Raw genomic sequence first — 13530 nt, forward strand, 5'->3', positions numbered from 1 at the left:
AAAAAGGACTCACCTCGAGCATCAGGTGTGCTCTTGGCAGAGCGCCAAGGCACCCGGCCGTTACCTCTTTGCTTTATTTTATGTGTCTCTTATTGTCTTTATATTAAACCCTTTAAATTCTCACAGGAGAGTGAACCTCGTTTTTCACAACCAGAATTGCTTCATCTCCTTCAGAGGTTTAGGACCTTCCCCCTCAGACACCCATCAACAAGCAGCAGGGCTTCTCGAGCCCTTCTCAGGAGCAAGCCTTAAGCGCTGTGCAGAAGACATGGGGGAACTCCTTGGAGTTTGCCTTCCAAACCATCTGACTCTTGGCCAGGAAGGCAGGCCGACACTTTCCTTCCCATCAAAAGGAAAGTGTACACAGAGTGATCTCCAAAGCGAAGACAATTCTTCAACATAAAAAGTTTAATGTAGTTGGTGAGCAAACCTGAAGTTTCATTCTTGCAGCACACTCAGGAGTTAATAATCATACACTGCAGGGATTTGCGCCTTTGCTACACAGTTGCTTTCTCCCACTTTAATGGTGAATGTCAAGTATTTTGGAGGGCTTGGTCTTTTGAACCAGAAGCTTTACACATGCTAAAGACTTCTAAAATGTTTTGTTGCTTATGGTAAACAACAGCATGCAGAGCAGTGTCAGCATCCTGCAAACTCCCAGCTGACCATGTCCTCTGGTGTTATTTGACCAGTCCTGGAGTCAACTGTTCAAGACAGCTTCTCTTTTAGCTGTGCACTGCCCATATCTGATAATTAAGAATAACAACTTTAAATAATGTTCTTTAATCTGGTATATTTTTCTTTCTGAAGCTTGGGCTGTAAAATGTCATTGCCACATAGTCTGCTATTAATCCACACAACATGTAAAACTACTTAAAGCTTAATGGGTGTGAATGCAAGTTGCTCTGGTTGACAAGAAGGATTGAGTGTGGTACAGGCTGTGAGGCATCCTTATGGTGTTTGGAAAACTCATTGGCTGAAATCCTCTTGAACACCACTTTCTATTTTTTTCAAATAGAGCTGTGTTCTCTGTGGGGAGAAAGTGGGATTTGTTTTGAGTCTCTCTTGGCTGTAAAAGCTCCTCAGATGCCACACTGTGACTTGACATCTTTGCAGTTGCTCAAGTAACACAGTGAAAACTGTGCTTGAAGTTTTTGTGTAAATTCTGAAGTAGAAACCAAACACAACCTTATCTACCAGGGCTTGGGGTAAGTGGGGTGTTAGGGGCTGTGTACAAACCCACTACATGATCAAGCTCGGTAAGATAGGGGGTTTGCTCTGGCACACATCTGGCACTGACAACAAATCAAGCAGAGTATTTTTCTGTGAACTTGTTTGTTTTAACCTTTTTTTATCAACACTGCTAGATCTTGAGAGAGCTACTGTTTTCTTTCACACTTTAGCACCTGTGGTCACAGACGACTTAAAAAATAAAAATGTTTTTACTAAGTGTTTGGGTATCTGAAAACCATCAAGGCATTTTGTGAGCTCAGAAATCAGACAACAAATTCAGTTAGAAATATTATATTGCTCCTTCTAGGATTTCCCGTGACTCTTGTGAACTTGTGACATGTATTTTGTCCCCAAGCTACCAAAAATGAAATTAAATTGCACTGGTCTGCATTAATTCCACACAATTCATAATGGCGTATTTGTATTAAAATTAAAGGATTTATCCAATTTCAGGAGGACCAGGATTATAAATATCTGTTGTGTTATATAGCAAAAAAAATTTAGGGAAAAAAGAATAACTGCACATATTTCCCCCTGTATGCTTCTTACACCAACAGGGCTGTTCTAGTAAGCCTGTTATCTTAACTATTTTCTTTAACCCATTTTATCAAGTGGAATAGAAGTGCACACTTCTACAAAATAATTTTGAATACCTGTCTCAACAGGCAATCTTTCAATCTTCAAGGAAAACTGACATCACCACCATTTAAACAAAAAGAAGGGGGGAGGAAGAAAAACCCCAAACCCACAAATCCCTAATCCCAAATACCCAGGGACACTGAACCCATACTGCTTCGTCCAGCCTTGCAGAGGCCTGGCGTGTTTTCGAGGGTGTGCTGGGTGTTATTTTGTTAACTTGTCCCAAGGTCAGACCTTGCCTAAATAGATCTACATGAATCATTCTTTCCACCTGCTTTCCCACTTTGGATTATCAGTATGCTTAATTACGGTAATTAGTATTAGGTTTTCATTCCAGCATGTTCCACCATTACTGTCTCCTGAACCAGCACAAGCATTTATTCTTCTCTTTCAGTTATTAAGCAAAGCCTCAGTGATAGAAACACTTCAGCATCAAATACATTTGTGACATATTTCTGTTAGTTCTTATCTGTAGCTCAGATTAACTGTTCTATACCAGCACAGCTTCACACGTAACCACCCAGACCTCCTGCCCCCGAGTTTACAGGAATGATGAGAACAACAAAAACTGACTAGCAGAAGTATTTCCTTCCACTTGAAAAAATCATCTCACTTGAAATACGAGAACAAACATTACTATGCAACCAACTGAAGGACAGCTTTTGTCACTCAGCTCTACACAGGCAGTAAACCCACCAAAGTCAGCAGAAATCAGGTGGGGGCATAGTTCTGGAATTCAGCAATCCAGAGTGACTTCTTCAGTCCATTTGGGAGCTCTGACCAGAGAGTGCATCACTTCCATCTAACAAACTATCAAATACAAAAGAATTATGTGAAACCAATAGAAACCTTATGGAAATCAAAGTGAAAAGCCCTGTTCCTTTTGCTGCTGTCTCTGATTCTTACCTTCTCCACCAACACACATGGAATTCCTGGGGTAACCAAACCTGTTACTCCCAGCCCGAGCTCTGGGGAGTCCCTTCTGCTCAGCCATCCCCACCCACACAAGAACAAATCTCACAGGCCTCCCCAGATATTATACCACTGAGTGGGTTCTCTCTGCATTCACACAGGATCACACCATAGACTTGGATCTGCCCTGACAGAGTCAACAAAATCACTTTTACTGGAATTCCTTCCTCAGCAGAATTCTTTCTCAAGTATCCTAACCTTTAACAGGACACATCTCTGCTCAAATGCGAAAGCTGCTTAAGTTTAAAAGTCAACCTTAACTCAAACAATACCTGGGTAATGGATTGCAGACCAATTATTTCTCACCCTTCTTGTGTTACAGTTCCAAGCCAATGCTGAAAATTACATTTTTGCTGCTCGACTAGAGACCAGTGGGTAAACCAATATTGAAGCCAGTAGACAAAAGAAAAATTGTATTAAAATCTCATTCAAAAAAATCCTGGAATTGGTCTATTTGTCAATTGTCTGTTTAACCAAGTAATTTAGCTATGATTTCAAAAGCAGCAAGTGCATGGATTAACACTGGCAGAGCTGGGCAGATGATGACATCGGCTGCTATGGAAGCTGAACAAGCAAGTTCAAGTGATTAAATGCATTCAGCTCCTCTAGTTATGCTAATGACTGATTATCTTTTAATCCCGGGCAAGGGGTAGATCAACTGTGATCCTGCACAGAACCACAGCACTCATTAATGTGGTTACAAGCACAACAGTGAGAACAGCCGAGTGAGTTATTTCATTCCTGTTCCTGAGCCATGGCTGCTGGTCAAAAGGAATGTTGTCACTGGAGTAAGAGCCACAGAACCTCCTTTCCCACAGAGGGCAAACACAGCACTCGGTATTACCCTGCTCAACCAAGGAAAAAGCAGCTGTTTGCTACCAGAAATTTAATTAAGTCTTAAAACCACTTTCTGTCAAGTCATTAAGGCCAACTTGAAGGAGATCTTTTAGATCATTCCCTACCCCTATAAATATCCTTAGGAGGAATAACCATTAATGATGTGATGTCCTACACCTAGTGTTAGCTCACTGTAACAGTGGGTATAAAACAAACTGCATTTCCCCCCAAGAGCACAGGCTGGGACTACAAATCCATCCCCTACACTGTGCTGACAACACACCAGTATCACCCTCCAGGGCTGCATGCCCCCAAACTGGCCCAGCAAACTCCAGCCCTGCTCATCTGGGTCCTCCTGAATATAAAAGAAGAAATGGGGGATAAAAGGGTAGCTATAGCATACCTAACTTTTCATCTGACTGCATGAGAGAGATGCCCTAAGCATGCCCTTCTGGATTTGCATTTGTCTTTACTACTGAGGAATTCAACACTCCACCTGGAGCCCTGGCCTCTCCAGGGCAGAGCTCAGCATCAGCTGCTCAGCAGAGCAATCAGATCCTTACCCCATGTCACTTAAAGCTGATCAAATCACAGAGGGAAGTGACCTGTTTTCAAGAAAAAAAGGCCACTGCATAATGTCATGAGCCTATTTGAGACAGCTGCAAGGAATAGACTGAACACCATCAGCACCTGCACAGACACAGCCATCTCACAGGGGCTGAAGGCCAAAGTAAACCCTTGTGAGCGAGGCAAGTCCCATACCAAAGCAGGACGGGGTCATCATCATGTTTCATGCTACCAAATCCATATACTGTCATTTATCTCTTGACAAAACTGTCACAAGACACTTTTGTGGACCACCTTCAGCTTTGCCCCGTCTCATGCTGGACACCTCTCTGCCCCGCATCACTGTGCCTCTTCCTCAGCTCAGCCTGGCAGCTTCTTTTGCTATTTCCAGCTGCTCCATTATTTCCAGCCTCCAGCACCCAGAGCTGAATGTGGGTGGCTTTGGATGTCTCAAAACCCAAACCACAAATGATTTGCTGGCAGAATTTCTGCTGTTCCAAAGATGTTTGTAATTTAATGGCATTTTAGTATAAAACAAATAAAATTGAAAGAAAAAAGGCACTTTGAAGGAAGCAGAAGTCAGCTGAAAGCCTCCACAATTAGCAAGAATCTCCCTCCTGCCGTGAGCCAGCCGAGGCAAGGGGGATGTAGGCTTCTCATTCCTGGAGACAGGAAGCCCCCTTGCCCATGTTTCAAGCCAGAAAGAACAGATTTCCTGGACAATTACAGAATAAGAGGGAATACAACAGCCATGATCAGTCCTCTGCACAGTAGCAGGGTTGCACAGACCCACCACCAAGCAAAGCCCAGGCTCCCCAGGGAGCCCTCCAGCAGCCCCTTCCTGCATTCCCATGGCCAGGAGCTGTAGCAAAAGGTAATTCTTCCCCAGCTATAACATTTTCAGGTACTATTTGTAAAGCAAGCCATGTCTTGTCTTGTGTTTAGAGACTAGAGCCCAAGCAGAGCAACCTACATTTACATCCTAGCAAGTTGTTTACCATCATTCAGGAGCAGCCGTTAGAGTATGGCACATCACCCCACCCTTCAGTGGGAGCAGATTTTAAAAAGGATCCAATTTAAAAGGCTGCCAAATGGAATAACACCCTACATCTGCTTCTTGTATTACAACTCCTTGTGATCCACAGCAAGACTGGCCTAATGAGAATCGTCCTCCTCACATCTCCCAGGTTTGCTGAATCAAGCAAGAAATTTGGCAAGCCACCTGTCTAGGCAGAAGCAGATTTAGGTTTTTCTTGTTTAATATTAAACCAGTTTTTTTTCCAAAGTAACAGGAAAACAGGCTCCCTCCACTGAGTTCAGATGTTCATTTTCACAACAGGAACATTTCTACAGTTGCTGGGAAGTGATTTGTGATACATCCCATGTTACCAGGGGAGAAATAGAACTCCCCATGCCCAGACGGTTCAGGCTGAGCCCCAAAAGCCAAGTACCCCCTCTCACAGCACAGCCCCCCAGTTACTCCTCCAAAACAGCCCTCACTGGAGCACTTGGAAAGGGACAGCCCAAAGTAAAAACAGAGACAAAGCCATGCAATAGACATATATGAACACAAACTAAATCTCTTTAGAACATGCTCTCTTCCATAAGTATTTCTTTGAAACTCAGGGTACGTGTTTTCTCTTTTCCGTCACAGCTTTGGCACACAAATGAAAAGATGGCAAACAGCTTGTGTAAGTTACAACAGTATTTTTAAGTTATAGCTCCTTTCAAATGCACTCAGGCTTTGTTCCAGAACTTAACCAGCAGCTGCCCAGGGGAGCTCAGCAATCGTACACAGCCTGACATGCCGGGAAGGCAAAGCAGCTCGGGGCATCCAGCCCTTTCCCGGAGCAGCCCGACGATGACAGAAAAACTAGTGCCCACGGGAATGTGTCCAGCTCACACACAGCACCTCATCCATCACATAGCCCACCACACCACCTCGCTGCGCTCCTTCCTGCACAGGGAATGGTTTGTTTTCACATATATCTACACATAACGCCTATTTTAAGCTATCTGCGGCGTCTTAGCAAAGAATTTTCCAGAATACATACTTGTGAGGTCGAACACAAGTGTGAGTACACTTACACAGTAATTATTACCAGCCCACAGAGACCCCAGAACGCTGCAGCCTGCATGGAGAAACTTCTTGCTGACTTAACTCATGCCTTCTTTAAAAACCCCAACAGCCTATGAACTCAGTCCAGGGCAAGAATCCAAACTCTATGAACACTAAAAGCTTTGAAAGCAGATCCTTATGAATTAACAGCCAAAAAAATAAAGCATGGAGAACGCTGTAACACTGGGAAAAGCAGCCGAAACAGTGCAAAGCTCAGAGGGAAGCACTTATTCGAGTGTATTGGGTGTATACAGAATGATCTGGAGTTCAAAAGAGTCCAAGCGCTGCTACCCGCTGGCCCCGGGTACAGTCCGCCCTACTCCGGGTACCACCCGCCCGCTCACCCTGGAGATGGTCAGCGGGGCGCTGAAATCTTTACCGCCCACCAAACGAAAACCCCACGGCGAAGGGCCACGCAGGACCACCGAGTGGGACATAGCGGCAGTGGAACACTCCCCACCCACGGACGGCTCCAGCTCCCACTCGCGATCACCAGCCGCAACTCCTAAATGCCAGGGCGGACCGATCCCGCCTCCCCGGCACGCCCCGCCCGCAGGGCGTGCCGGGGAGGAGGGATAGACCCTTCCCGGCCGTCGCTGGGGGAGCTCTAGCACGGATTTCCTCCTGAAGCGTTTTGTAAGTGGGGTTCGGAGCGATTGCTCGCTGTGGTAAAGTCTCAGTACTTTACTAGTAGTAAAGCATACGTTTGGTGTGCTCAAAGCCCCTCTCACTGCAGTTTCATCCTCTGCAGTGGAAGGAAAATAATGCAGTAGGTCAGTAAACGTTTGATTGTGACTGTTGTATTCATTACAGTAAGTCTCTTGAAGGAGAAAAAAGTTCAAGAAAATAACCAGATTTGGTTTAAAGCACTTTGTGAGGCCTTCATGGTCATCACTTGGGCAAAAGATAAACTTTGAAGAAAATAATCACAGAATCACAGAATGATTTCATTTGGGACGGTCCTGAAACATCATCTCATTCCAACCCCCTGCCACAGGCAGGGACACCTTCCACTAGACCAGCTTGATCCAAGCCCTATCAAACCTGTCCTTGAACGCTTCCAGGGATGGGGCATCCACAGCTTCTCTGGGCAACCTGTGCCACAGCCTCACAGAAATTCTTCTGACAGGGAGGAATTTCTTCCCAATATCCAGTCTACCTCTGCCCTCTGTCAGTTTGAAGCCATTCTCCCTTGTTCTGCCTCTCCAGGCTCATGCTCCAAGTCCCTCTCCAGCTCTCTTGGAGCCCCTTTAGGCACTGGAAGAGGTTCTAATTTGTCCCCAGAGCCTTCTCTTCTCCAGGCTGAACACTCCCAGGTCTCTCAGTCTGCCCCACAGCAGAGGTGCTCCAGCCATTAGAGCATCTTCATGGCCATTGCACCCCAACATCACTGTGTCCTTGCAGGGGTCTCTGGAGCAGCACCCGGCACTGCAGAGGATCTCAGTTTCCTGGTGGTACAGCACCTGTTGGAGCACCATGGAGATGTCCATGCTGCCAGTGGTGTTTAATGGGATGGTTTGCAGGCACAGAGCAGTGGGTTGGAGGTGGGGTGAGTGGTCAGTAGAGCTGCTCAGCATGTCCCTCAGAAGCTGAGAAAAAATCTCAAAATGTCTGTACAATTTCCTTTTCTTTCTGAAAAGGGCCCTCTTGAAAAAAAAGGACTGGAATATCCCACTTGAAAAAAAGGACCTAACAAAGTATTCATTGTTTTAAAAGTCCAGTTTCATTGAGCACCTTCTCGCTGCCTGGTTTCTGCAAGTGTGATTTATGTGCCATTTGCTGCAAAGTCTCTTTGTTCGTGACCCAGGAAGGTTTGTGTGACTGGCTCATTGCTGTGCCCATTTACTGGGCTTTGGTCTGGGACAAGGATGGGAGATGTGACTTTTAAATAGGCTCCTGAGCTGTCCTGCAGCTTTGGGATTTAGCAGCATGAGTACAGTCTACATGCTATGTCATGAACCTGAAACACAATAAACTTAGTTTGCTTTGCTAGAAAGGTGCCTGCAGAGGAGAGGTCCAGCTGCAGCCCATACCAGCTGAGCTTTCCCTTACTCTTTGTTCCTCGTAAGTGCCTGCCTCCACCAAGAGAGGCTACAAAGCCTGACTTAGGTCTGGGTGATGAACCATACCTCCTCATTCCTGCATGGTATCACCCAGCTTGCAGAAGCCTGGGAGTAGGCTGGTCTGAGGTTTGCTTGCTTGTGTTAGAAAATCCACACAGCCAAACAGCAAAATTTCTCTCGCAGAGAGCTGGAGGACTGGCTGATGTCCCACCTCTCCTGCTTTCGCTGTTCAAAATGATGAAGAGGATTCCCTGAAGGACAGAGTTAAAGACGTGCACAAATGTAGTGTGTCAGCATCGGCATCTCCTTCTTCTTGGAAGGGAAAAGAAAAAATTCTTTCTGTGAAAGGCACTAAGTTTACTGGAAAGTAGCAACAATAAACAATATGGAAGAAAAGAAGAGAAAAAAACAAACCTGCAGTTCTGTAGTCAAACATTTCCCACTGCCATTCACTGGAGCTCCATTCTCCGGTTGGGTTCTGAACTGCACCCTGCTGTGAGGGGCAGCTCCGTTGTGCAGCAAAGCCTCAGGGGTTCGAAGTAATTCGTTTGCAGAGGCAATAGATGATCAAAACACAGAAATCCCCTCTACTAGAGTATTCATTTCAAAAGCAGACAGGAAACTGCTGGCTCTGAGGGACTTTCTCTTCAAGGCTTTTTGAATGCTCAGCCCAGATCACCCCTCATAGAATTGACGGCTCATCTAAAACTTAACCCAAGTAAAACAAAATTAGCTAAATTGGTATAAATTTGTGGGTGTGCTTATTCCAAATGAGACTATATTCCAGAATACACTATGCTGTGTGAAGTGGAGGCAGTTTTACCCTGAATAAAACTATCTGCATTTAAGTTGCTCCTGCTGGAAAGTGTTCACATGCAGAGCAGCCCTCAGGATTCAGAACTGTATCAGGAACTAATTTTGTACCCCTCTGTCATAGATGTTTTTCCCTAGGATGCAGGGTATGAGAACATTAGCTAAAGAGGTCCTTAGTTCACAGGTGGCCCATGTTCTCTCAGCTGCTCACACACCTTTTCATATATGCTTGCTTTGAGCAAAGCAAACATAACTGCAGTCTACAAAGGACCCAGTCAGCTCTCACTTCAACCACCTAAAGTGAGCTCATAAATTTCTGGTTTTGTCTTTGATAGAATCAGAGTCACAGAATGGCTTAGGTTGGATGGGACCTTAAAGATCAACTTATTCCAACGCCCATTGGCAGGGACACATTCCTCTAGAACAGGTTGCTCAGCGAGAATTTTTCAATTCTACTTTAAATCATTTCCAAAAACTAATTGGAATTCTACTTCTGGCTGAGAAGTTAACAGCAGCTGAACCTTGCTGTGGGAGCAAGCCTCAACATCCAGCTGAAGTAAAGTATTGCCAACATGCTCATTCTTCAGCCGAGTGCTATAGCAAGCTCTAAGACCACACATTATTCAAAGAGAGGTCAAACATGTTCATGAATTCAATCTCATCACTCCATTCACTTTATCTTTCCCCTCCCTGATATTTCCCTTGGTGTTTGTTTCCAGTGTTTTTCCACCCCAAAGCCTTATCACCTCTTTGTTTCTTTTTTTGAATATTCCATTCAGGTTCTACTTTGCCACTAGTGACACTCTCAGTTTCCTTCCTTTGTTATCACAGACCGACTGGGTAAACTAAGGATCTTTGTGTCCCATTTTAAATGAACATCCACGTTTTCCATCTGCCACCCTCCCAATATCTAGCAGAGGTCTGTGTTTATCTGAGAGTCCTGATAATGACGCTTCAATGCTTTTTTTTGAACATCTGTCCATATGAGAGTGATTTAAAGCATCATTATGGCTTGATGGTTCTACTCCAGGTCAGGAGATTTTCTTGCTTGTACAAATTGTCATCAGGGCTCTGGCTGTTTCTGCTTAGAGCCATTTCAGTGGCTGAAGTTAGTCATGAGTTATCCATCCCTGGAAGTGTTCAAGGCCAGGTGGGACAGGGCTTAGAGCAACCTGGTCTAGTGGAAGGTATCCCTGCCAATGGCAGGGGATTGGAACGAGTTTTAAGATCCCTTCCAACCCAAACCATTTTGTGGTTCTATGATTTAAAAGTAGCTTTAAGCACCAAAATAGCTGTTAGCCTGTGGGTTGGCCTGACCAACAGCCACACTCCTGTTAAAATTGTGTGTCAGAGGCTCATGGTTTATGTTTGAAAATCATTTGTTGTGAATGGTCATTTGTATGTTTTAATGCTGGTTACTCCTCTTCATATTTGTGATTAGAAAAGGTCCCTGAAAGTGATGCTGATCGCATGAATTCAAAATCCTTGTGGGAGTAAAAAACTCCAAGCAATATTGCATGGCATTTGTACAATTTGCCCTCCCAATAGTCAGTGTTTCTCAGAATACAACCTCTTTTCCTTTCTTACATTAATCAGTAATCCTTGACTTTTTTCATCTTAATTTCCATTTCTATTGCCTGAATGAGTCCCTTCTGGTGCCTTCCTATCCCAAGAGTATTCACATACAACAGCTTCTCAAGGGTTCCAGTTTAGTCTTTTACTTAATAGTTTAAAAAAAAAAAAAAAATCCAAAACCTCAACATCCTGTGAACAGTTAAATTTGAAACTCATTATTTGGATTAAGTACAGGCAAATCTCAATCCTATGGCAGCTTTAGCTGCAGGTTTCCAAAGGGTTACTTAATTTATATGCTTTGCAGGATCTCTCAGATCTGTGTTATTATTTTGGCTTTTGAAAATTCCTTGGCAGACACCCAAGTGTTGGGAACTGTCATTCTGAATTCTGTTTAATTCATTTGTTTGTCTAAATAATTTCTAAGTTTGTCTCATGGATCTAAGCATCCCACAGAGAAAATCCAGCTGTGATAGAAACCATTAGGATAATGAAAGAAATATCATTCCTCCAGTAGAATTTCTTCTCTGTAATCACCTTCAGGTGGAGAAGCCAGCTGTCTCCCAAGGCTTTGGAGCTTTTTTACAGAGAAAAACACAGAGAGAATAGGTTTAGATTAGATATTAGGAAGAAATTCTTCCTTGTGAGGGTCATGAGGCCCGGGCACAAGTTGCCCAGAGAGGCTGTGGCTGCCGCATCCCTGGAACTGTTCAAGACCAGGTTGGATGTGGCTTGAAGCAACCTGATCTAGTGGAAGGTGTCCCTACCCATGGCAGGGTGTTGGATCTAGGTGATCTTTAAGGTCTCTTCCAACCCAAAACATTCTGTGAGTCTATGAAAACTAAGAAGCTTCATTGTCCATGGTCAGATTCATCTTTGGTTTGCCACACTGTGCAGCAGGAGCAGATTCACAAAAGGGACAAAGGTAAATCCTTTGCCTTTGTAAGATGTGTTCAGAGGGTAAAACACAGCAGGGCCTGACACAAAATGAATTTTATTCTTCTATTCTGGCAAATATTAATGAGAAAATATTTACATGTTATTCTAAGTCTTGCTCATCAGGCTACCAGTCATCTACCAGAACTTCATACACTGGCGTTTTGCAACCACTAAGCAGCAAGGATAAGTCCCTACCTCCCAAGTACTGCAGACTAAACACAGGACAAGAGCCTGTGGATGGATTTCCCCAAGAGGAACACCAGGAAGCAATGACACAGTGTGGCCAGCTCACATCGGAGCTCAGTAGCAGCTTGTCCTTGATAACAGCAGCTTCACAGAAGGCTGTCGACAAGGACAAAGCTCACATCAGGGCTCACAGAAAGGTTACAACACATTCAAAATGTTACAAACAAAACACTTTTTAAAAAATACATATATTCCCTTCTTACCAATTTTGCTGAAAAATGAATTGGTTTCATGGTCACCCTATTCTCAGTCTCACTTTCCATCTCAGAAGTCAGAGGAAACAGATGAACAAGTGCCTGTTAGGTCACGTCTGACCTTACTCACCTTAATCCCCAGACTGAGACTAATGCCATGACAAGCCGGGCTGCACAAAGCAGGCAGGTGGGGACTGTCCTGCTGCCCTGCCACACTCACTGCTGCCACACTGAAGCAGATCCTCAGGTCTTTTTCACCTCACCTGTGTAGCTGCAAGCCTGGAATATATGGGCCAGATGGAAGAAGCTGGTCTGTTTGCTTGGAAGGGGCATGACCTCCTCCCAGCAGGTTCAGCTGCTGCTGACGTGGGCAGGATTAACCCCAGTTCTCGCCCTGTGCGAGCGGTAACCTTTTCACAGCCATGCCACTGTGACCAATGAGCAGCAGTTGAGAAAATAAAAAGAAATATTGGCATAATATTGTAAGCAGAAGATGAGATTACAAGTGATCTGCTTTTTCTGCAAGGCTAATTGTTTCCATTATGGGATTAAACTGATTGATTTCCCATCAGAAACGGTGCCTGGAAGAACAAAGTCAAAACCTCTGGTCTAATGTGAGTCACTTCACTGAGCAGCTAAACACTGAGATTTTTCTCTTGTGAAATCATGACAGATGTCAGCTGTTGGTATATCCTGCAAACAAATTTGGCACATTTTTATTTCACACAGTAGAATCCAAGCGATAGTACCTACCCAGCAGAAGAGCTCCCCAGACCTCTTGGGGATTTCAGCATTTATCACCCACACTCTTGACTGTTTACAGTGATGCTTCCTTTTTAGGGTATTGTGTGGCTCCAGAATGCAGACAACTGGAGAGAATTAAGCTGAATGTTCCCAATTTATGCAGGTCAAGGAAAGTTTGCCTTTTATCGTTCAGAGATAATTACAGCAAACTAACTCTTTTTGAAAGGCTGAGTTCCACAGATGCTGGTGTTAAGATTCAGTGATCACAAAGGTTCCTGTAGTTGGTTTTCACAGAAGTTTTCCTATTCATTTCAACCTTAAACTGATAGGGACAGAGGGACAAACAGTACACTAAGAAATAGGGGATAAGTTGTGTGATATCTTACTCCAGTATGTTCTTCCAGGATTCATTTAGCCCAATCCATCAGCTGCTGTCTCGCCCCATGTAAAGCATTCCCGCTGTGCTGGGGGTGTTCCATATGCTACCTGGGGAGAATCCAGAGTGATCAGTCCCCATCTAGTGTAAGAGGCTGTACTCTGCAAAGTGTAAACTGCATGGTAAGGGCAAAGCAATGCTGGTAGAATAGCTTAG

The 13530-nt window shown here is 44.3% G+C and overlaps 1 protein-coding gene across 1 annotated transcript in view; it reads right to left on the minus strand.

Annotated features, from left to right (window-relative positions):
- The window catches only part of PDLIM4 (PDZ and LIM domain 4), a 43425-nt gene extending 36542 nt beyond the window's left edge, over positions 1-6883 (minus strand). Inside the window, exon 1 of the mRNA XM_008643424.2 lies at positions 6712-6883. Coding sequence (XP_008641646.1) covers positions 6712-6804 — 93 coding nt within the window. The 5' untranslated portion in view covers positions 6805-6883. The remainder of the gene's footprint in view (positions 1-6711) is intronic.
- Positions 6884-13530: the final 6647 nt, after the last annotated feature.

Source organism: Corvus brachyrhynchos, unplaced genomic scaffold, assembly GCF_000691975.1.
Source record: "Corvus brachyrhynchos isolate BGI_N302 unplaced genomic scaffold, ASM69197v1 scaffold381, whole genome shotgun sequence".
Lineage (NCBI taxonomy): Eukaryota > Metazoa > Chordata > Aves > Passeriformes > Corvidae > Corvus > Corvus brachyrhynchos.